Source organism: Aulostomus chinensis, chromosome 2 (assembly GCF_037954235.1).
Source record: "Aulostomus chinensis isolate RoL2024-O1b breed Wild chromosome 2, RoL_Achi_v1.0, whole genome shotgun sequence".
NCBI lineage: Eukaryota > Metazoa > Chordata > Actinopteri > Syngnathiformes > Aulostomidae > Aulostomus > Aulostomus chinensis.
In genome coordinates this window covers 30,001,286-30,022,974 of record NC_141321.1, presented here as the reverse complement: position 1 = coordinate 30,022,974, position 21,689 = coordinate 30,001,286, and the positions used below count along the sequence as shown (strand labels likewise).

At 43.5% G+C, this 21,689-nt stretch overlaps 2 protein-coding genes across 4 annotated transcripts in view; one reads left to right on the top strand and one right to left on the bottom strand.

Moving 5' to 3' along the window:
• The window catches only part of garre1 (granule associated Rac and RHOG effector 1), a 35,804-nt gene extending 34,009 nt beyond the window's left edge, over positions 1 to 1,795 (bottom strand). The window contains exon 1 of one of the 3 annotated variants that reach the window (XM_086189396.1): positions 1,681 to 1,795. The gene's annotated coding sequence lies outside the window, so the exon portion shown is untranslated. Of the gene's footprint in view, positions 1 to 783; positions 802 to 1,090; positions 1,177 to 1,680 lie in introns of those variants that run through there. The other 2 variants (XM_086189370.1, XM_086189379.1) reach the window with 2 other exon arrangements.
• Positions 1,796 to 3,231: 1,436 nt separating this feature from the next.
• Positions 3,232 to 11,442, top strand: gpib (glucose-6-phosphate isomerase b). The gene is made up of 18 exons (XM_086195635.1): positions 3,232 to 3,401; positions 3,646 to 3,736; positions 3,911 to 3,979; positions 4,247 to 4,366; positions 4,918 to 5,001; positions 5,103 to 5,249; positions 5,539 to 5,610; positions 5,725 to 5,769; positions 5,900 to 5,953; positions 6,674 to 6,734; positions 6,927 to 6,970; positions 7,118 to 7,270; positions 7,487 to 7,616; positions 8,150 to 8,226; positions 8,753 to 8,881; positions 9,649 to 9,724; positions 10,395 to 10,461; positions 10,963 to 11,442. Exons 1-18 carry the CDS (start codon positions 3,283 to 3,285, stop codon positions 11,084 to 11,086), a joined length of 1,662 nt encoding a protein of 553 aa, XP_086051761.1. The 5' UTR covers positions 3,232 to 3,282; the 3' UTR covers positions 11,087 to 11,442.
• Positions 11,443 to 21,689: the final 10,247 nt, after the last annotated feature.

The following is a 21,689-nucleotide window of genomic DNA, read 5'->3' as shown; positions in this document are numbered from 1 at the left end:
TTTTATAAATCAGTAATTGTAAATACTACAAAGAGTGAGCATAAGAAATACACTCATTCTTTAATCCTATGGTCATCTAGGTAGTTGCTCAAAAACCAAAACAGGAAACACATTCCACATAGTCCTTACAGACAGAACCCGGCTAGACTATTCCTGCACCCCATGAGACGTGTGTGGAAACACCATGTCATAATGCAAATCCATATATTTCCTCTCCACTGTAGGGACTGGAATAAAACATGGAGCAACATGACAATATAGTCGTGACTGCTCGTGTGCACGTCTATTATCATGAATGAGTCTTGATTAATGGGTGAAGGAAAGACCTTCCTTGGTACTAAATCACTACAGACACAGTTTATCTGAAATACACAGAATGACAAGATTACACCGCTGTAGCGGCTCTGCTGCTGCGTTTACAAGCAAGATTCCTCTGAGGCACTTGTTTATAGGTGAAAAAAACCACAACAAAGAAGTACTGTACCTTGTTTTACATAATATTGCAAAAAACTTGCAATTTCTGTGTATTAGTTTTGCTCTCCTCTAGACGATTCTAATAATGGAGCACTATTTCGCAGGAAGGTGTAACTGAATCCCCGCTAGCGCAGTTAGCCGGTTTCATCGAAACTCTCCGGGATGACACGGCTCTGGTCATGGGAACACTATGTCGCAGCTATTAATGCGGCCGTTTGACGCCCTAAATGCAGTCTCGCTCAGACAGCTTCCGTGGCTTGCGTGGATATACATGCTAGTCATGAGGAAAGCCGCTGCATGACACATTACCCGGTATCCTGATTCCGCCGCTGCATTCCCGACTTTGACACTCGCTCAGTGGTCACTGAGAACCAGACGCTAGCTAGCTAGCTAGCGAGCTAATGGACTTTACCTTAAGGCTACCAGTCTCACACCCAGCACATACACAAGTTACAGTGACCGAGATGCAAATCACGTAGTCGCTGCACAAACATCCGCTTACATTACATTTCCAAACGGTGGGTGATTGCTGACTGCGGCGCGTAAGTTACAACCCAAAGTGCCCAGGTCCATTATCGGACACGCAATTACCCCCCCCCCCCAACCTGTCACTTACTTAACGCTAGTCATTATCCTGCCTCGCCCAAGTTATCCTTTACCAGAACCTGGATCAAACACGAAGTACCATCCGCACAAAGTCAAATCTTGATGGCAATGAATACAGAAATGCCCCAAACCGCCAATCGCTCCTCCCTCGCTAGCTAGGCGGATACGCTTCATCAGGAGATACCAAATTGGGGTTGTGTACCCAAATATGAGAGCTTCGTAGCACGAATGTCATTGATTAATGTAACAATACGAATGCTCCGCAAACGACAACCTTTAGGTTGCGAGGGAAAAGTGGGGAACGAACATGCCAGAGTAGAGTAACGTTTCGTCCGATAATGGGCGCATCAATATGCCATCGGTACTCGACACACTAGCAACATAGCCAGACAAGCTAACGTTAGCTACCCAGCTAGCTCTCTGCGACACGGTTGTAGCCACCTGGAGACAACATTAGCAAATATATGTGGCTCGAGTTTTGCTCCAGTTTAGAGCGACGGCACCCCGTGGACCAACAACCAAAATTAAAACAAGCAGCTTTAGATGAAAGAAACGCAAAAATATTTTTGCACAGGTTAAGTTATTAACCGCATTGCTTACCAGCTCTCGGCATCCACCCTCTTGACAGCGAATCCCTGTCTGTGTGATGACGATCAAGACGCCGGCAATAAGAACAAACACTTCCGGTAAACCCTCCAAAATACAAGATTCTACAGGATTCTTCTTTTTTCAAACTTATTAATAAATCACATTCATTATTCCCCCACAATAAAAGATACTCACACCACAACCCAGGTATAATAAACACGAGGGATTTGAATTATCTTACATTTGTTATATTTCAGCATCTGTCATGCAAGTGATGTGTAGGTTAAATTTATGTATGTAATTTCTTTTAATGAGATTAAATTCAGGCCTTCAATGATTTTGCACTAAAAAAAAAAAAAAAAAATCCAAAACCACAGATTGAGCTTTTGTTTCCCTCTAGTGTTCAGAAAAGAATACCACATCTTTCACTTCATGCTTTAATTAATAGCCACTAGGGGGCGCTGAGGTCCTCATATTCAACCAGCATTTTTCCCCTCACTTCCCTCGATTAGCGCCTGAAGGATTTATGCTTCTTTTCACAGTAACATTATTGATCACATGATATCAACCTGTAACAATTCAACGGATTCCACTGTGTGACAATTGGAAATCAAAATATAATTTAAAAAAATGGACGATGAAACCACAATTGACATTTATCAGAATGCAGACTGTAATGTGCGTATAACACAAAATATGCATTGCAAATTTTAATCTTTGGCTTTGGCTGAGATTAGTTAATTGATATATTATATAAAGGCTAATATTATACTCATACAGTGTATACATACTTTATATTAACAGTACATGTGTGGACAAACACACACTTAATCCTATGAATGTGCTGACACTCCATATTGTAACATTAAAGCTCAGTTCACCCAAATTCCATTAAATTTCTTAGCTCCAGTTTCTACTTTCCACACAAATTGATTTTTTTGGGGGGGAGGGGTGTGCCAGTAAAATGAGGTCATCAATCTTCTTGACCTAAACATTATACACTCATATTCAAAAAGCTTTGGTTTTGTATTTTACAACATGACACAATGATGCTGAGGCAGGGCAACCGAGGACTTGTGTTCAGGTGAGACTTACCTGCTGTAAACAATGATCCATCATCAACAATCAGAGAACAACTCAAGTTTATTATTCTTATATGTCGTCAACAAATTAAATAATCGTATTCTCATTTGCATTTTGATTCCATTTTTTTTCTAACAGTTTACTGAGAAAATCAAGTGATTTGCACGCATGTGTCGTGAGTCTTAAGGTGGTTTAGGAAGTTGTGTGCAGTGTAAAGGTGACTTCTGACGTGCTTCGGGAGGATTCAGTGAATTAAAATCTCTGCAGATCAATGCACCAAACTGAAGAGCGAGCCAGTGAATTATGGTGAATTAATGCTCCTCCTGAAGTGTGCGGTGTAACCCTGGAGGACAGTGAGGAGGTGTGACGTTCACAAACCCTGAATATAGCAATGGTAGGAGGGGCGAGAGAAAGTCTGCACTGGATGCCCTTCAAAAAGCTTTTCCTCTGACCTGCACGGTCCCACTCAGCCAGGCAAGTTCAGCATAGCGGAGCACAGCAAGCCCCCCCCCCCTCCAAAATCCGGACATCATGGGACTTACTCAGGACCCCAACTTCCATAAACTGCAGGAATGGTACACGGCCCATGCCCTGAACCTCAACATGAGGTACATGTTCGAGGCTGACAAGGAAAGATTCAACAAACTCAGGTATCTGTCCCTCTTTTTTTTATTACTGAATGAAACCGCTGCAAAGCACCAGTGAGGAGCGTGTGGATGTTGCGTGTCCAACGCCTAGGACATGTACAGGCTGCTGGTTGTATAATCAGTCGGTAGACAAGCTCACGTATGTGCAGCGTCTTTTTTTTTCTTTTTCTTTTTTTTGCTTTCACACAGAAAACCTCAACACTTTTTGCATTATTGGGAGCCTGCTGAGGTCTTTGTGTTTTCACAGCCTCTCTCTGAAAACTGAGGATGGAGACATCCTGCTGGATTACTCCAAGAATCTCATCACCGAGGAGGTCATGAAGATGCTGGTCGATCTGGTAAGCTGGCATCTTGATTATCTGTAGTTTTATTGACTACTACATAAATTGTGAGGAGGGAATCCCACCTGTCCTCGCAGCAGGTACCAGGTCATACAGACTTCAAGTGCAACAGCTGTTTGTTTGTTTGTTTGTTTGTTTTTAATCAATGACAACATTTATCGTCCTTCTCAGGCCAAGTCGAGAGGCATCGAGGCTGCCAGGGAGAAGATGTTCGCCGGAGAGAAGATCAACTTCACTGAGGTGCTGATGGTGGATCACATGACGTCTGCATCGTGACTGATGTCAGCGTCGTGACCTCTTGCCATTTGTCCTGCATGGGTGACATAACATTTGCACCGTGTGACGCAGTAACTCCTCACTTGAGTGAAGCAGGTTATCCACAGTTAACTGGAATAATAAAATAGAAAGAAATGCGTCTTCATATGAAATGACAGCGATTGATGCGTACCAGTACCACAGTAATGAGTGTAACCGCACTCGTTATTTTCTGTTTCCGTGGATGTGAAGGGCCGTGCTGTGCTCCACGTGGCCCTGAGGAACCGTTCCAACACGCCCATCATGGTTGAGGGCAAAGACGTGATGCCGGAGGTCAACAAGGTTTTGGAGAAGATGAAGGGCTTCTGTCACGTGAGTGGAGCACAACGAGACAAGCTCGCAAAACGCTGCTGCAGGACAGTTAGCACACGACGCAGCAGGAGTTTAGTCACTGACAAAGTAACAGAGTTAGTGATAAATGACTTATTTAAAAGATTTAGTATCGGTAGACATGTTGTCGTCAATCATATTATTAAAGTGGAAAACAACAGGGTTTTTTTAAAAGATAAAAAGTGATATTTATTTCAAAACATGTTTTGATCAAATTACATAAATTAAAAATCTTGTGTACTTTTTTGTTTACCAATTTTGATTCAGATTTTATGGTATTATTAGCAGCTTCATCAGATTGTGACATTTATTTCTAATTTGAAATTTATTTATTCATGTATTTATTTTAATTCACTTGAAAAGACATCCAAATGTGTGGCCACACTCTGCCTTGATTTAATGTGGTAGGTGTGTCTTTTGCAGCTGTCGTTACACCAGCTGAGGGATTAAAAGTGACAATTAGCCAAAGTCCCGCTTGCCGAAACCTGATAATTCCAGTCCATGTTTACGATGCGTGCGTTTGTGTGTTGCAGAGAGTTCGTAGCGGAGAGTGGAAGGGTTACACAGGAAAGGCCATCACAGATGTTGTTAATGTTGGAATTGGAGGATCTGACCTGGTGAGTTTGAATTTTTACTAAAACCCATACATCATTTTCATCGTAGCGTTTACACTCACGCACGTTCCCTCCTTTAATCATTTCATTCATTTGAACTGTAGGGCCCCCTGATGGTGACTGAGGCCCTGAAGCCCTACTCAAAGGATGGGCCCCGCGTGTGGTTTGTGTCCAATATTGACGGAACGCACATTGCAAAAACCCTGGCACATCTGAATGCTGAGACCACCCTCTTCATCATCGCCTCTAAGGTATTTTATAAGATTTGCCGCCTCCGAAATTTCCAACTCACACCACCAAAACTAGGACGTGTATCATAGACCGGTTGCCATTCATTCACCTGTGACGGTACTCACATCAATCTTAGATCACCTGTTTTGTTTTGGACGAGGTTTGATGATTAAGAAACAGCTGTTCTTATCATTTCCCCAGTATACTCTGCATCTATTCAGTGAAATTACTATGACCTGAGCTTTATGCTGAAGTACTTTAAAGCCCAGTGTGGCAATTTTATTTACATTTTTTTCCCCCCCTTTTCAGACATTCACCACCCAAGAGACCATTACCAACGCTGAATCTGCCAAAGAATGGTTCCTTGAACATGCTAAAGATGTGCGTTATCTGTGGTCCTTCTATGTAGTAGTAGTAGTGTGTAGTGTAGGAGTGCAGTAGCGGTTTTTCACCAATGGGCTGATTCTCACACGTATTCTCTCTACATTTCCGCAGAAAGCTGCTGTTGCCAAGCACTTTGTGGCTCTGTCTACAAACGGCGTAAGTCATGATAAACAAGTGGAACCTTCTGCCTCTTCATTCAGATATTAACTGTCCCTTGTGTGTGTGCGTGTATGTGTGTGTGTGTGTGTGTGTGTGTGTGTGTGTGTGTGTGTGTCCTCCCCCTCAGCCCAAAGTGAAGGACTTCGGCATCGACACAGAGAACATGTTTGAGTTCTGGGACGTGAGTGCTCTTTCTTAAGCCTTGAAACTACATCTGTGTGTGTGTGTGTGTGTGTGTGTGTGTGTGTGTGTGTGTGTGTGTGTGTGTGTGTGTGTGTGATGTGTCTGTGATGGAGACTGTAGGCAGCAGCTATATTTAAGCTAGACTTTTGACCTGTGAAGTAGGTGGGACGGACGTTCTGTGGCCAGCAGCTGCCGGGTAATCAGAAGCTTCTCTCTTCAGCTTCAGTTATTATTGGTAGCGACCTTCTCTCTTGCAGAGGTTACTGTAAAGGCTGAGTTGCATCAAAGGTCAGCCAGCTGCATTTAGTTACATTGTTGGTATTTAAAGTGGAACAGCTATAATATGGCTTTTATGTCACAGAGACTTGTACACTGCACCGGGGGGGGGGGGGGGGGGGGGGGGGGCAACACAGCAAAACCATTATACAGGATGGCACTTGGCCAGGGCCTCTCTCTGTCAAGGTGCTTGCTCCTCTACTATCATCCTTCCAAATGTAATCAAAAACCTTCCCACAAATCTGTGAATGATCCTGCTGACCAACAGACATACCAGTGATCACATTACCTCCATTTGGGCTCAAGTAATACGGCTCAAAAATGTTGTGGTTCCCTTTAAAACTACAAATGTTTATCCTGCATGACCTTGCAAAGCGCTTTCATTTTAAGTTGAAGCAATCATTGTATGAAATCTCGACGTTTTGTTTACTTGCTCCTCCAGTGGGTTGGTGGTCGTTTCTCCTTGTGGTCAGCTATTGGAATGGCCATTGCCCTGCACATTGGTATGTACAGTGGATGTGCATTTTTTTAGGTATTCTGCAGCATTTAAAGCTGCAGTATGTGTATAATTCAGCAGACAGAACTGCAAATTTCATCCATCGAGCTTCAGACGTGTTCTAATGACACCACAATGTAGACAGTGGCTTGATGTATTTATTTTAGCTTCTTTCTTTTTTTTAAATTTTCCTCTTCAGGCTTTGACAACTTTGAGAAGCTTCTTTCTGGAGCTCACTGGATGGTATGTACTCTAGGGTGTCATGACAAAAGGAAGATGGCATATAAGTGGAATTTCCAAAAAAAACACAAAAAAACAAGTGGAGTGTTCCTTTAAGGGAGAAACTCTAGACAGTGTCAATGAAAGTTACCATCCTTCCTTCCCTTCCAGGACAACCATTTCCGCACTGCTCCTCTGGATAAGAACGCTCCCGTCCTGCTGGCTCTGCTCGGCATCTGGTACATAAACTTTTTCCACGCTGAGACCCACGCCATGCTGCCCTATGACCAGTACATGCACCGATTCACCGCTTACTTCCAACAGGTCTGCTTCCATACCGTCACTCTCACCAAAAAAAAAAAATTTAAAGAAACTGAAATGCCTTCACAGCAGTTTATAAAGAGAATAACTGTGGATGTGAGCCTTGATATGAATGGTTAAATCAAAACTGATGAACTCCATCCACACAATCGGTTATCCTGATGTCGCCACTTATTACCACCAAAATATTCAATATCCTGATGAGTGTTTGTTATCTAGGGTGACATGGAGTCCAATGGAAAGTACATCACCAACCAGGGGGCACGGGTAAACTACCACACTGGGCCTATTGTCTGGGGGGAGCCAGGAACCAACGGCCAGCATGCCTTCTACCAGCTCATCCATCAAGGTATCAACACCAGAGACCATCGCTCAGTCACAGTTTAGTTCAGCTCTACTTAATTATGATTCCAGAAGGTAATTACAAGAGCAACACAGTCCCAGAAGAGGACACGCAGCGGTAGACAGCACAGGAGACAGTAAAACAAGATGATCAGCACACCTCAGTGGGCTCTCCTGTGAGGCCAAGTGCATTAGAATAAAGCGTGATTGCTTATCTGCTTAACTAATTGCTGTTGGGACAAAAGCGTGCTTTCCCCTGTACCTTGCAGGGCTTGTGTCTGGAATCATTCAGCCAGACAAACTTGTCTGACCTCGCTGCAATGCTTCATTATCAGACTGTGAGCATTTTTTTTTTACTTTTCACAGCTAGATTTCTAAACACGTCACAAAGAAGATAAAACTCTTCGAATAAAGGATTTATAATTCAACACACTGCTCCTTATCTCATCCCTACCGGTGGTATTGCTTGATACTTAGCTTCATGCTAGGACTCCTGTGTGTGCCGAACGTGTCAGTGATGAGGTCCGACTGTGTTCTCAGGAACTCGTATGGTGCCTTCCGACTTCCTCATCCCAGCTCAGTCACAGCACCCCATCAGAGACAACCTGCACCACAAGGTAGGAGCCTGGTGTACAGAATCATGCAGAGGTGGCCAAAGTACACACTTTTGTGATATTAATTGAGAGTACAAATACTCTGGAAAATGTTGAAAACCTGTTTCAACTTCTTTAGTGGAGTTACAATTTTTATTTTTTATTTTTAAAATCATCTCACTGACCGAAAATGACCATCTTGCGACTTTTGAGGAATTAAATGAAATGTGTGATGTGCCATGTTACACAACTGGTTGGAAAATCGAAAGAGTACTTGTTTTTACTGCTTGCAAGTTGTCTAACTGCAGTTTTTAAGGTACTGGACCTCAATCTGGTCCAGTGGACCTCAATCTAGTCCAGTGAATGTCAGTCTGGTCCAGTGCACCCTATCAGACACCCTCCGGGGTTTAATCACTGACAGGGATTATGCAGTTTTAGAAGAAATCAGTCAAATCAAGAACCCGTTTTGATTTGACTGATGATTATACATGAACTGACAGACCTGCCTTGTACGCTACGCTTTGCACATGTGTCTTTGCTGTGGCTACAGATCCTGCTGGCCAACTTCCTGGCCCAGACAGAGGCTCTGATGAAGGGTAAGACCACGGAGGAGGCCAGGAAGGAGCTGGAGGCCAGCGGCTTGAGTGGGGAGGCTCTGGACAAGATCCTGCCTCACAAAGTAAGTCAACTCGGTGAACCGAGGAAGTCACCTCAATCAGCTGTGCGAATCAAATTTGGTATGATATCATGCAGACAGCAGACCACGGAACTGAGGACTGGTAGTGCCCCCCAGTGACAGAGAACCGACACAGCAGCGTGTCCTGGGGATTCCTGCTGGTGGCATCGGGGAAGCTTTACAAAATTCAGCCGTGACGATGAAAATGATTCTGAACAGCCAATAATGTCAGTATTGACTGACCTCCAATAATCTTACGGCACAAACGGACCTGAAAGATGATTTTCTTAAACTTCCTAACAGTTGTGAAGTGTTTTTATGTTAACTGCTCTGAGTGGGGAAAATGCCATCAAGCAGAGAAGGGGTACAAATTTGAAACAGACAAATTTAGATAGTTATGTTCACGTTATGAAACTTCTTTAAGTATGTGGCTTTGTTATGCCTGAGTCATTTTGATTTTGCTAAAATAGATTTTTTCCAAAAAAAAATGTTTCAAATTAATTGGGGAAGCAGTATCAGGTAAAGGTACGGGTTGCTTTGAATGATAGGCCACCTAAATTATAATTCTGTCTATGTGATCCTTTTGAATCTTGGACGTCTTAAGTTAACTTTGTGCTTGTATGTGTACCAGCATGTTCTTTCTCTCTCTTTACTACGTCTGCTACAGTGCGTAACTTCACATGTATGTTTTTGTACACGGTTCCTGACAAAATGAACATGATAAACTCGACTAAGTGGACTGTACAGTGATAAATGTCATCCTGTCACAGGTATTCCAAGGAAACAGGCCAACCAACTCAATCATCTTCAAGAAACTGACACCGTACACACTCGGCGCCCTCATCGGTGAGAGCAACAGCAGGTCACGCGAGGGCAGAAGAATAAAACGTTTTTATTGTTACTGTTGCTGGCATGGTAACGCTAATGATCCCTCACTGGCGAGTCCTGCTGACAGCCAATTAGACAGTGAACAGATGATGCTCAACATTTAATGCGCCTTTGTAACTGGAGCATCAAACTAAGAGATCATTCAATCACTGAAAAAAACAACAACCAAAGATCTCCTCCACCCACGTATCAATACAAATCCACCACAAAACCCTGAAATACAATTCTCTCCATCATTAATTCTAAAAAAAATAAGCAAATATTGTCCATTTCACAAGTTTAACTGCTGGACACAAGATATCTCTTATGTCTCTAGAAACCTCACTCTCAGTCTTTGTGCTCTGGAGGTTTCACTTCTCTACGTCCCACTACTAGATGTGTCGAATGTTGACTTCCAAACTACATATGATGTCACCTGGCAAGCTCACAGGCCCGCACCGAGAACAATTACACTTCCATCAGTGAAAGATAGCACATGGAACTCTGCACATCTGTTATTCTACATAGAGAAACTCTCAGAAACTCACTCACTCAGAAACATGCAAGTGTGGGAAAGCAGTAGACACACACCTTTGACTGCAGCCATTTTCAAAGCGTCCATTAACGATGAGTCTGTCTTGCTTTGCAGCCATGTACGAGCACAAGATCTTCATCCAGGGTGTAATGTGGGAGATCAACAGTTTTGACCAGTGGGGGTGAGACGCATTTTTCTTCATTACTGGGGGGGGGGGGTGATGAATGTGACTGGGTATCAGAGTGTTTCGACTCATTAGGATTGATTGAAGCAAGTGCAGCCTCGTTCATAAAGAACCAAACTGCAGCTAAAACAATACAATCATTCCATTTAAATTGATCGAAGACGTGCTGCTACTCAGCCAGTGCTTGACGGAGGATTTAGTTTACAATAGAGGTTATTGATATTAGATTTGAAGGGATCTCATTCCACATAACTGCTGTTGAATATGACCAGGATATCCTTTTTTTCCCTCTTTTGCAACAACCTTGCTTCCCATGTAAAGGTTGAACATTTCAAAAATTGCAACCAAGACCTTTTTTTTGTTGTTGTTTTTTTTTGAGATACCGTTGGTTATTTTTATCCAAGTCTGCTTTTATGTAACCAGTTATGTTCTGCAGGCATTCACATCACTGAACACGTCCTCTCTGTTCGTCTATTTCCTCCCCCTCCGCATGATTAGAGTCGAATTGGGCAAACAGCTCGCAAAGAAGATTGAGCCCGAGCTGAAGGATGCCGCTGAGGTGCATTCCCACGACTCCTCCACCAACGGCCTAATCAACTTCCTCAAGAAGAACTTTGCCTAAGTTGAGTCCCCACTAACTTCCACTTTCCTTATCGTTCGTCTCATCGGTTCTGGCGCTGCATGGACAGGAGACCCACAGAGGCAGCTGGTCACTCCTACGCAGTCCAGCTGAAGCACTCGTTTGTACTCTCATGATGTCTTTGTGCTGTCTTTTCTATGTTTGTGAAGGGGAAAAGCTTTTTTGTATTAGAATTTTCTGGAAGGTAGAGATAAATATACTCTCACTGTTTCTGGAATAAATAAATGCCTTTGCACAAAATCGTGGCAGAGTTGTTTCCACAGTAGCATTCTCATCCTGCATGTTATGTAAGAAAAACAAACACAGCGGATGCTCAATTACTGTAATAAAATGGATTGGCTTGCTGCAGACACATTCTCCCTCTCTCTCTCTCACACACACACACACACACACACACACACACACACACACACACACACACACACACACACACACACACAAACTCAACCTAATGAACTTGTCTTTGCAGCACATCACTAGATGGCATCAGAGTACCAGATTAACTGGAGCAAATCAGGCACCCAGTAATTTACCATGTATTCAGTGGTGGAACAAAGGGTCAAAGGTCAGTTTATCTGCAGTACTACCCCCCCCCCCCCCAAGAAAAAAAGAACAAAAATCCAAACTCCACAGAATCCATTTAGAGAGGAAAAGCAAACAACTGGGCAAAAACGGCATCTGGACTACAAGCCGGTTGTACTCTAATCTTAACATTGCCTAACTGATTAAGTTCAATATTTCAGAACCCTTCTCAAAAATCTCGCGTGTCTCTCGTAACCTTAGAAATCAAATTTAAAAACAGAACAAATCACCAAATGCAGCGTGCAGCATTTAAACAAAGGCTTGCCTAAAATATATTTCTCTGTTTTGTTCATCTGAAACATACTGCTGGGTACAATTATTGAGTGTGTATGAGGACAAACAGAAAGTTTGAAAAAAAAAATCCCAGACCCCCAGACACTGCTGGGTTTTCAATGCTGTTGCCAGGCAACAATACTTTACTTCAACTTGTGTTTTTATCTGCGGCTCTGAAACACGATACAGAAGAAAGTGAGTTTGGCCGTGGAGAGAGTAAACCTGCTCGTCATTTTTAGGATATTGCAAATTGTTAGCAGAATGCTGTTTTGTCTCTAATGTTAAAAAGAACAAGAGGCTTTTCTTTTTTTCTTTTTTTTTTAATTTAAAGCCATCACATTTATGTATGAAATTCATCCATGGAGAACTGCTCCTGGAGTCAAGGTTACATCCTTTACAGTCAACAATATGAAAGCTGCTCTTCAGTCAGAAAGTGTATTTTGCCTGTCAAGCACGGACTCTTGGGGTCACGAGGACTTCTTTTTTCCTCTCCTGCATCACTTCTCTGGAACTCCAAGAAGAGACAGTATACAGCTGAAGCTAACGGTGACGGACACGAACAGAAAAACTGTTCTATACAACGTCCATTCACAAACACTCAAGCACACGGCCTGGTGTAATCCAAGTCCTCTTGTTCCAGCTGTATGCTCAGCAATCCATTAGAACTTTTAGCATATTAGCGCCAACAGGAGCACAGACACAGAAGTGCGGGGGCAAATTTGGTTTTAGCACAGATTAAATGGTTTCTGGATCATAGAGCACACGGCTGGCTAACGAAGATGGAGATTATACAGGATGATGCACTGAGTTGTCAGTCAACATCAATGTCAGCGTCAAGCTTTACGTACGTGGCTGGCTCTTCCTGCTTTCTGGAGTCACAGACAAGTGACTGTTTTTGGATACTTGGAAAGCAAAACGCACTTTTTTTGGGTGAATTACCGCTTTAGGAGCTTTAGCAACTAATTATCTCCGTTGTAAACGATTTGGAACAAGTGCGTGTGGCTTAAACAAACAAACAGCGAGTCAACATGAGGAAATAAATGGTCAGGACCCGCCTTTGTTCATTGAGGAGCAGAATCAAACAGCTTGAAAGCATGAAAAAGGTTCTGGGTGCGTTCCTGAGATGTTTTTCGAACAATGGCACTGCATACCCTCACATTCCACTTCATGCTTTATTGGTTGGGCCTGTCAGTCATTTTTTTTTTTCCCCTGCAGCCTATTAAAGAGCTGCCCCCCCCTGCCCGATCAGGATCACAACCTGCCCAAGTGCGGTGGTTGCCATGGGGATGTCACCCCCTGCCATCCTAACTGGGCAGTCCCAAGTTCATGGCGGTGTCAGAGGAAGGTTTGGGATTCCTCTGAGCTAACAACAATGATTCAACAACATATAATCGCTAAAAACTAAGGAACTATCTCAACAGCTTGTAGAGTAATGACTTCTCTGATGAGTTTTTGGGTGTCTTGTATATGTTACTGGATATTCTGCAGCACCCCGTTGAAACTGCACTGGTGACGATGATGAAGATAGTTGTACTGGTGCTCGTCAGGTACTGCAGCCAGGTTGTACTTGTACAATCATGCGAGGGGCTTGTTACACAAGTAAAAATGCTCTCAACGAAAGCAATAAAATAGATTTCCAAGACATACCGGGTTTGTGCAAACTTGAAATGCCTGCTTTCAACAGGAAATGTGTATTTGAATCAACCGTGTTACAACCCACGATGGGTCCCTGTCGACACGGGACGTATCGTTTAAAAAAAAAAACCCAACGAAGTACCGCAGGGAGGGAGGGGAGAGCAAATGAAGGGATTCAGATTAGATTAGATTTCTAAATTCGATCAAACCTGCTCAAGACTGAAAATAGTAAAGACTAGTAAGCAATCAGCGAGCGTACACCTCCACCAAAGAGGCTACACGGGTACAGGGGAAGAATATCAAGCATCCTCATTCATACACCAGAATTCGGTTGTCTGGATCACCGACCGCTTCTTATTTATCCACCTAATCTTAATGGCCTCCACAATGATATCAGCGTGTCATCAGGATCAGCAGATATTGATTGTATTTTAAAAGTATCCGTATCGGTCTGCTGGTGATCATCAGCCCAGTAAATGAAGATTTATTTCTTCTTCTCTGCTGATTGTTGTAGACACATCCTGCTCTGTAACCGAGGTTGTGTTTTCTCTTTTTGTCGCCATCATCCCTTATGTTTCCTGTCTCGTGCTTTCTCACCTGTTTTCCTGTCTTCAGGTCCTCCACCTCATGCCCTCATGTGCCTCCCTCAGGTGCGACTACCTGGCCCCACCCTCATGCGTCGCACCCGTGTCTCGTCGTCTCCCCTCCTCAGTGTATTTAAGTCATGTCTTCCCTTCTATTTGTCTCCTTCCTCATGTTCAGCGTCTCCTGAATTCCTTTGGTTAGAATCTCAAGATTCTTCCTGTTTCGGAGCATCGATTCCTGCTCTTGCTTTTGTACCCGAGGCTCCACTGACTGTGTGCCATGCTCTTTTCCAAGCATTTTAGAGAAAAATATAAATCACTATTCTTTCAATTTGACTTTGTTCATGTGTGTTTTTCGGTATGAAAGAAATGTCATATAAACTAAACAAAAAAAAAAAAAAGATATTATCAGCATACATACATCAACATACATCAGCCAAAGTAGTTGTAAAATGTCAACATATCTGATATTGGAAAAAAAAAAAGAAAAAAGATCCACAACCGTGCACCCTCAGTCTCAATGATGTTAATCATCAAATGCTGAAACTGTCATGTTGGATCATAGATCCAGAATACAATCAAGATGGTTTCCAGAAGTGGAATTGTTCCTTCATCATTTCATGTGTACACTTGTTCCATTACCATCTTGATGGCACTGATTCGCACAGTAGCTAATTCCAGCACATTTAGTGCCTACAGCACAGGAGGTCATCGCCACCATCATGAGCTGCAGTGCTGGAAGAAGTTTCACGGTCAGCATCTTTGCATGTAAACAAGCTCCCTGTAGAACGAAGCGCCACACACATTCACACAACATTCCCCAGGACGGGACACAGTGAAGGGTCTGTAGTCTGAGGCTGCCACTGACAGCAGTGACACTGAGACCCCGCAGGCTGTAAAAAGTCAAGCCCAGCTTCATTTTTCCCACGACTACTGGAGTTATATAAAGATTAACTTAAGTACGTGGGCAGAGCTCGCCGCAGCATCGGACGCCAGCAGCGGTCCCGAGAGGCTGCAGGGCGCTCCAGCTGACCCCTTGTTGCTCAGGCTCCCTGTTCCCCTTCAATAAGTTTCTTCAGTTCAACATTAGCTGGCACTATCTTGAAATGTCTTTGCCAGCAAAAATACAAGAACAATACGACGTGAAGATGTGGTTCCCATGTTGATGTAAATCTATAGGACCATGGGGGGAACTCGAAGGTTCTCGCCCTTCTGAGCAGCTACAAGCTAACGATGGCTAATTCTTTCACCACAGGGACGTATGAAGACGCGGTAAATTCTCTGGGATGTCCCCGACCTCAAAGAAGAGTCGAGGATTACTTTCTTCTCGTTTTCTTTCATGTCTGCCAAACCAGCAGACAGCTGGGCTCGTCTGTCCTCCAGGGTTTGCCCTCGGTCACTTGCGTGTTATCTCCGTGGATTTCTTCACGCTGAGCACCCATTGAGAGATTCTTAGTTTCACTGGTTACCCTGAAAAAAAAACAACAACAACAACCCTCAGATATTCTGACAGAAACAGACTCGTGGGGATTTAAAAAAAAAACAAAAAACAAACAAAAACAAACCCAGAAGACTCCCACACTGATTTCAGCTCCTGTGGGTCAGTTGGTGAGACAAAATATCGTCTTCTTCACAGCGATAGTTGATGCCTCACATATTTCGATGGCATATTTGATCCCAAGCAGAAATGACGGAAGGGGGGTTTTGAAACCAGCAGCTGAAATAGGAATTCATTTAACCTTCACATTGTCTCTAGGAAGTGACTCAGGCAAGCATTAACACCCCCCCCCCCCCCCAACACACACATCCAAGAGTAATAGCACAGTCTACTCAGGTTTCTGAGGTGAATCACTCCTCCCTGTGCTTATTCTTTTACAAAAAGATCACGGATTGTTGTTTTTCTTAGGGTTTTTTTGGGGGGAGGGGGCTTTGTGATTTGGGGTTAAAAACGTGGTAAATATCTAGCAACTCAGCCACAGGAGCAACTGTGACAGATTTTCTTGTGTTATAAAAGTCGATAAAACTACAGCTTGTGTTTAAGTGCATAATATCACAACATTTTCATATCATTCCCTGGAACATAGAGTTTCAATTTCTTATATCTGTCAGGACGTAAAACAACAGTAAATTCTTCTGGTATTTGAATGTAGGTACTGTGAAATGACAATTTCTTACATAATATAAGCAAGAGGGTGCGGCACGGTGGTGCAGTGGTCAGCTCTGTCGCCTCACAGCAAGAAGGTTCCGGGTTTGAGCCCCGGCTCCAGCACAGGATCTTTCTGTGTGGAGTCTCCATGTTCTCCCTCTACCTGTGTGGGTTCTCTCTGGTACTCCAGCTTCCTCCCACAGTCCAAAGACATCAAGAGAGGACGAGGCTGATTGATACTCTAAATTGACCGTAGGTGTGGCTGTGAGTGTGAATGGTTGTCTGTCTCTATGTGTTGGCCCTGAGATGGACCGGCGACCCGTCCAGGGTGAACCCCGCCTCTCACCCAAAGGCTGCTGGGATAGGCTCCACCCCCCCTTCAACCTCCAACCCTTGACAAGATAAGACAAGATGCTTTATTGTCATTATACACGTGTTTAACAAAATTAAGGTGCACGGTCAGGGTATGGACTCATTGACAAAAGAGAATACATGAGAATAAAATTGAATAAAACGCTAAAACAACGTACATCACTCACAACCAATCACCGATTCACACAAGATTCAAGCATCACACATTCACAACAATACCAAATAAGAGGTAGACAATGGATGGATGGAATATAGGCAAGTGGAAACAGATTAAACTGCTAGTATTTTGGAAGTACTGGGTACTACTTATGAAGGTTGCCTGCCTGGCAAAGGTGCACCTGTAAAAACTGACAACTCAGACATAGTTGGCGTCAAAGACTCTGTATTTCAAAACAATGTAACATGCATTTCTTTCTCTCTAATACCAGATTGTTGCTCTCTTGTTCCACATGATGGAACCATCAGTAGGAACAGGTGAGTCGCTCATACTCAGAATGTTACAGTGTAAGTTCTGGGGAATGACATCATAACTTTGGGGAGTTACACTCTAAAACTTCTTTCCCACTGGCCATAAAACCTGCTAATATCTGGCTTTTGTCTGCAGAGGGAAAGGATTTAATTGGCATTCAATTCCGGGACAAATGACCTCTGCAGACGTCCAGTGCGAGCGTGCTCATTTGCAGGCTGCATCATGATGCATCATCTCTGGCACCGCTTCAAACCGTCTACGTTCAAGTCACACTCACGCAATTGGGGTTGAGTTTGAAAACGAACAGTACGCTCGAGTTAAAGAACCCACATGTAGGTGGAACCAAAACCTTAACAACAAACCAGTGACTTTCCTCAAAGTAGAAATGGTAAACAATAATCATCAGCTAATGATGTGAGATGTTCTGCCGATCCGTCCAGGGTGTGACTTGCTGGCTCTTTTTGTATATATTTAGGGCCTGAGCCTGAAGGTACTTCCGGCGAAGACCCTATTATGTTTGCTAGTTATATATATTTCTTTATTTATCTGTTTTTTTATTCTATACTTTTATTTTCACCAGGGAGCTCTTTTTTTATTTTTGTTGTAACTTGATAATGAAGCATTCTGATTCCGTGTCCTCTGCCTCCCATTAATGACAGCTGGGAAAGGCTCCGGCCCCCCACAAGCCTTAAAGGATAAGAGGTTGTCGAAGGATGGATGAAGGGGAAGGGATGTGAATGTTCGCCGTGATTTGGATGACCCGACCCTTTAAGCACACAGGTGTGTCTTTTCTCCTGAATTTTCTGTGGACGAAGTTGAGCTTTCTCGCAGACGTTTGATCAAATCAAGAAAACCTAACCGCGCTCGCATCATCCGTAGCTGCATTTAGTAGGCGACTCAGAGTTCCTGTCTGTGCAAAGTGACAAACTTTGAAATGATGAGCGTGTATGAGTTAAGAACCAGACGACAGCAGGCAGGAGGCGAAAATCTTTGTAACCAAAGACTGAGACGGGTGAGGTAATCCTGCGGTGAGCATATTTTCACTCACTTCCTGGCAGCGGAGGGACCTGTGTTCTCCAGGAGGAAGGTACTCTTTTGTGCAGTGTAACAGAGCTCACCTCACATCACATCCCTCTGGGGCACAGCTACCTACACACACACACTCTCACACACACACACACACACTGAGTCACAGGGTGGAACCCTGACACACATAAAGGGCGCTTTGTGCCCCAAATCATGGAGCTGTCAACCAACACCAGAACGCTCCTCCACTGAACGCCAGTGTTCTGCTCACATGAGCGCTCAGACGGCGCTTTTATGTTTGCCCACGTAAAATGCATCCACATCAGTTTCTCTGTGTATCAGTGCCGAATAAACACTGCTCTACCTTGTGCAACTCAAATTCTAGACGAAATGGTGACAGGGCTTGTTCACATTATGAATTTTCTTTTTAAAATTCTCTGTAAAGGTGAAGCCACCGTGAAAGCCCCCCCATCCTCGTCTGTTTTTTCCCCCTCTTATTTTCCTGAAAGTTCTACAACCATATTTAGCTGGCATGCACAAGTCTGTCCTCAACCAAGTATTTTCATGGCTAAAAGGAGAGGATGGTTTGATTTGTTCCCACGGTTGCTCTCGGGGATCATTTAGAAAGTGAGAATTCAAAGCATGTGACTGTGTAACCCACCGACTCACCTGGGGGCGTGAAGTGGAGGTCAAAGGTCATCTTCCTACTTCCGAACACCTTTGCTTGAACTTGAACTTCATTTGAACACACCTTTAATTTTTGTTATTGTAACTCCGCATGTTTGTGGTGATACCTCAGGGACAAAATCCACCAAACTAGATTTCAGTTCAGTCCCCACATTAAAAATCGTCCAGGTTTCATGGCTTAAAGTGGGTGGAAACAATTTTAAACTTTTAAAAAGAAGCCTGCATTGTAGAACTAATCAAGTATTTAAGGCAGCTCTTCAAGCAAAGAGCGTCGGAGCCCAAGATGACGACCGCATTGCCGCCATTTTGGACTCAATACATCAATAGAAGCAGAACAGAATAGCATCCACAGACCAGGACAACCGAGAAGAAAGTGTGGAGTCAAACGTGGTCTCGTTCAGCTCCTTGATAAGTTACCACATATTTCCTTATTTTTCTTGTAATATCAAACATGGCAACAGGAAGCCGGTGAACATGGTGTGTGATTTTTGCAGCTGAGGAACCAGATTCTCTCTGTGGTGCGTGGAGGTTAAAACAAAGATGGAGAGTAAAAATGACATTTGACTCAAGGCTTCAGACACCACGTCAGCTAAGGCTTCGACTGCTCCGCCGGATGAGGGGAAGTCTTTGCTAATATATGAATTTAGACGTGATAAACGCAGTCTTAGAGATGAGATTGCACTGTTGTTGTATCAACATGTGAACTGAAGCAGAGGCTTGGACCTGCTGTGGTCCACGTTAGGGGACCAACACACGTGTTTAGTGAGCGCACTGCTCCTGCTTTTGTGTCCTCTGTTGAGACGGTCTCTTATCTCACTGTTATCTTCTCAAATCAAAGGCCCAGAGCTTTGTGAAACAGTTTCACCGTGTTTTTCTTACCTTCTGCCACCTCAGTAAAGATAAGACTTTATATGATCTTAATTAAATTTCCAGGTTACGTAACAGCTAATGGAATCCGATGTCTGCTGCCTCGGGAGACTGCTCTCTAGGACCAGGAACGGATGTGAACCACCTCTTGCTCAAATCCATTGCAGTTCTACGCTGTTCTGGCCAAACCGTGGCTCGCACAGAGGGTTAAGATCTGGACCAGGCCTCTCAATCACGCCCACCCCCTGAGTTTTATCAAGACCTCTTCATCTTCACTTTCCGTCTCTGTTCATATGACAGCTGAGGTTTCTACTTCCAAACTTAACCGAAAGAAACAAAAGTTCCTGTTACCAAATAATATCAATGAAAAGCTAAAGGCAAAATGTTTCCTTTTCAACAAATAGAAATTATAGAATTTCACAGTTACATAACCTTATTTGTCCCTCTAGCTAGTGAAAAGCTTCAGCGCGTCCTTGGAGGCTGATGTGGTATCAGCTTATCTTGCCTGGTATCTGCAGGAATGTTTATGTGCTGGAGCGGTTCATCAGAAGGGTCAGTACCAAGGGAAACGCCTAGTCACTGATGGCGTGCGTTTTCGCTGGTTGCTCCGTAACCTCACATATCATCGTGTTTCAAAAAGATTTTCTAGAACCCTACCAACACGACCGGCATTCATAAGTTTTAAGACATTAATTTGAATAAAAAGTTTGTCTGAGTCTAACGACCCTGCCAGGCTTCAGATTATCTGACCATCAAAGTGAATTCCAGGCAGGACACGGTTGCATGCATGGATGTAATTACACTGCAGCCTTTTACTAATTATGGACAGAACCATTGCCAGTGACGCTCTGTGGGGACGTGATGGCTTCAAGAGCCTCAGTTGGGAAAAGAAACTGTGATTTAATTATTTCAGGCGTCATTGATCGCTTTATGTACACGCTGGACGAGATTAATTTTAATCAGAGGGATCAAGCATCAATCCAGAGAACCTCCGTGATGTTAGGCAGACGTGCGGTGAAATGAAAAGCAGAATATGAGTGAGAGGGAACTTAGAATGAGACGCTGCAAACAAAGTTACATTTTTTGCCTCAATATAAAGTTTAAGGCCGATTAGAAGTCAGAAACAGAGCAACAGCATGACCATCTGACTCTCATCAACGTTCCAAAAAAAATTCCGGTCCAGTCGTGAGAAACACTTGGATGTGGTCAACTCCAAACCATTCTTGACTCCACTCCATATGTGGCTCCAGTCTGTACCTTTTTTTTTTTTTTTTTTTTTAATTTCTTTTATAGTGTTTGCAATTGTCTCCGTTTCAGTGTGTTAATCTAAAAAACACATACTCATCCCATCCCCGAGTTTTAGTGCCATTTAATTTCTCTTAAATTGCATCTGAGTGTTTTCACAGAACATTATGATGTCACTCTGAAGGTGACCCTTGGCCTTTTGGTTACAAAATGTCATCGCCTCATAATGTCACACTATACAACATTTGTGTGAAATTTTCTCATAATCAGTGCCTGCATTCTTGGCTGAAAACGCTTCTTTTTTTTGTAGTTAGCGAAATCTAAATTGTTGACGGCTTTGAACGATCGTTGGAATTCACTTCCTAATATTTGAAGAAATAACTTCCAATGAGGCGGCACGGTGGTGCAGGGGTCAGCACTGTGGCCTCACAGCAAGAAGGTTCCAGGTTCAAGTCCCGGCTCGGGCACAGGATCTTTCTGTGTGAGTCTCCATGTTCTCCCTGTTCCTGTGTGGGTTCTCTCTGGTACTCCAGCTTCCTCCCACAGTCCAAAGACATCAAGAGGGGACGAGGCTGATTGATACTCTAAATTGACTGTAGGTGTGACTGTGAGTGTGAATGGTTGTCTGTCTCTATGTGTTGGCCCTGAGATGGACTGGCGACCCGTCCAGGGTGAACCCTGCCTCTCGCCTGAAGGCTG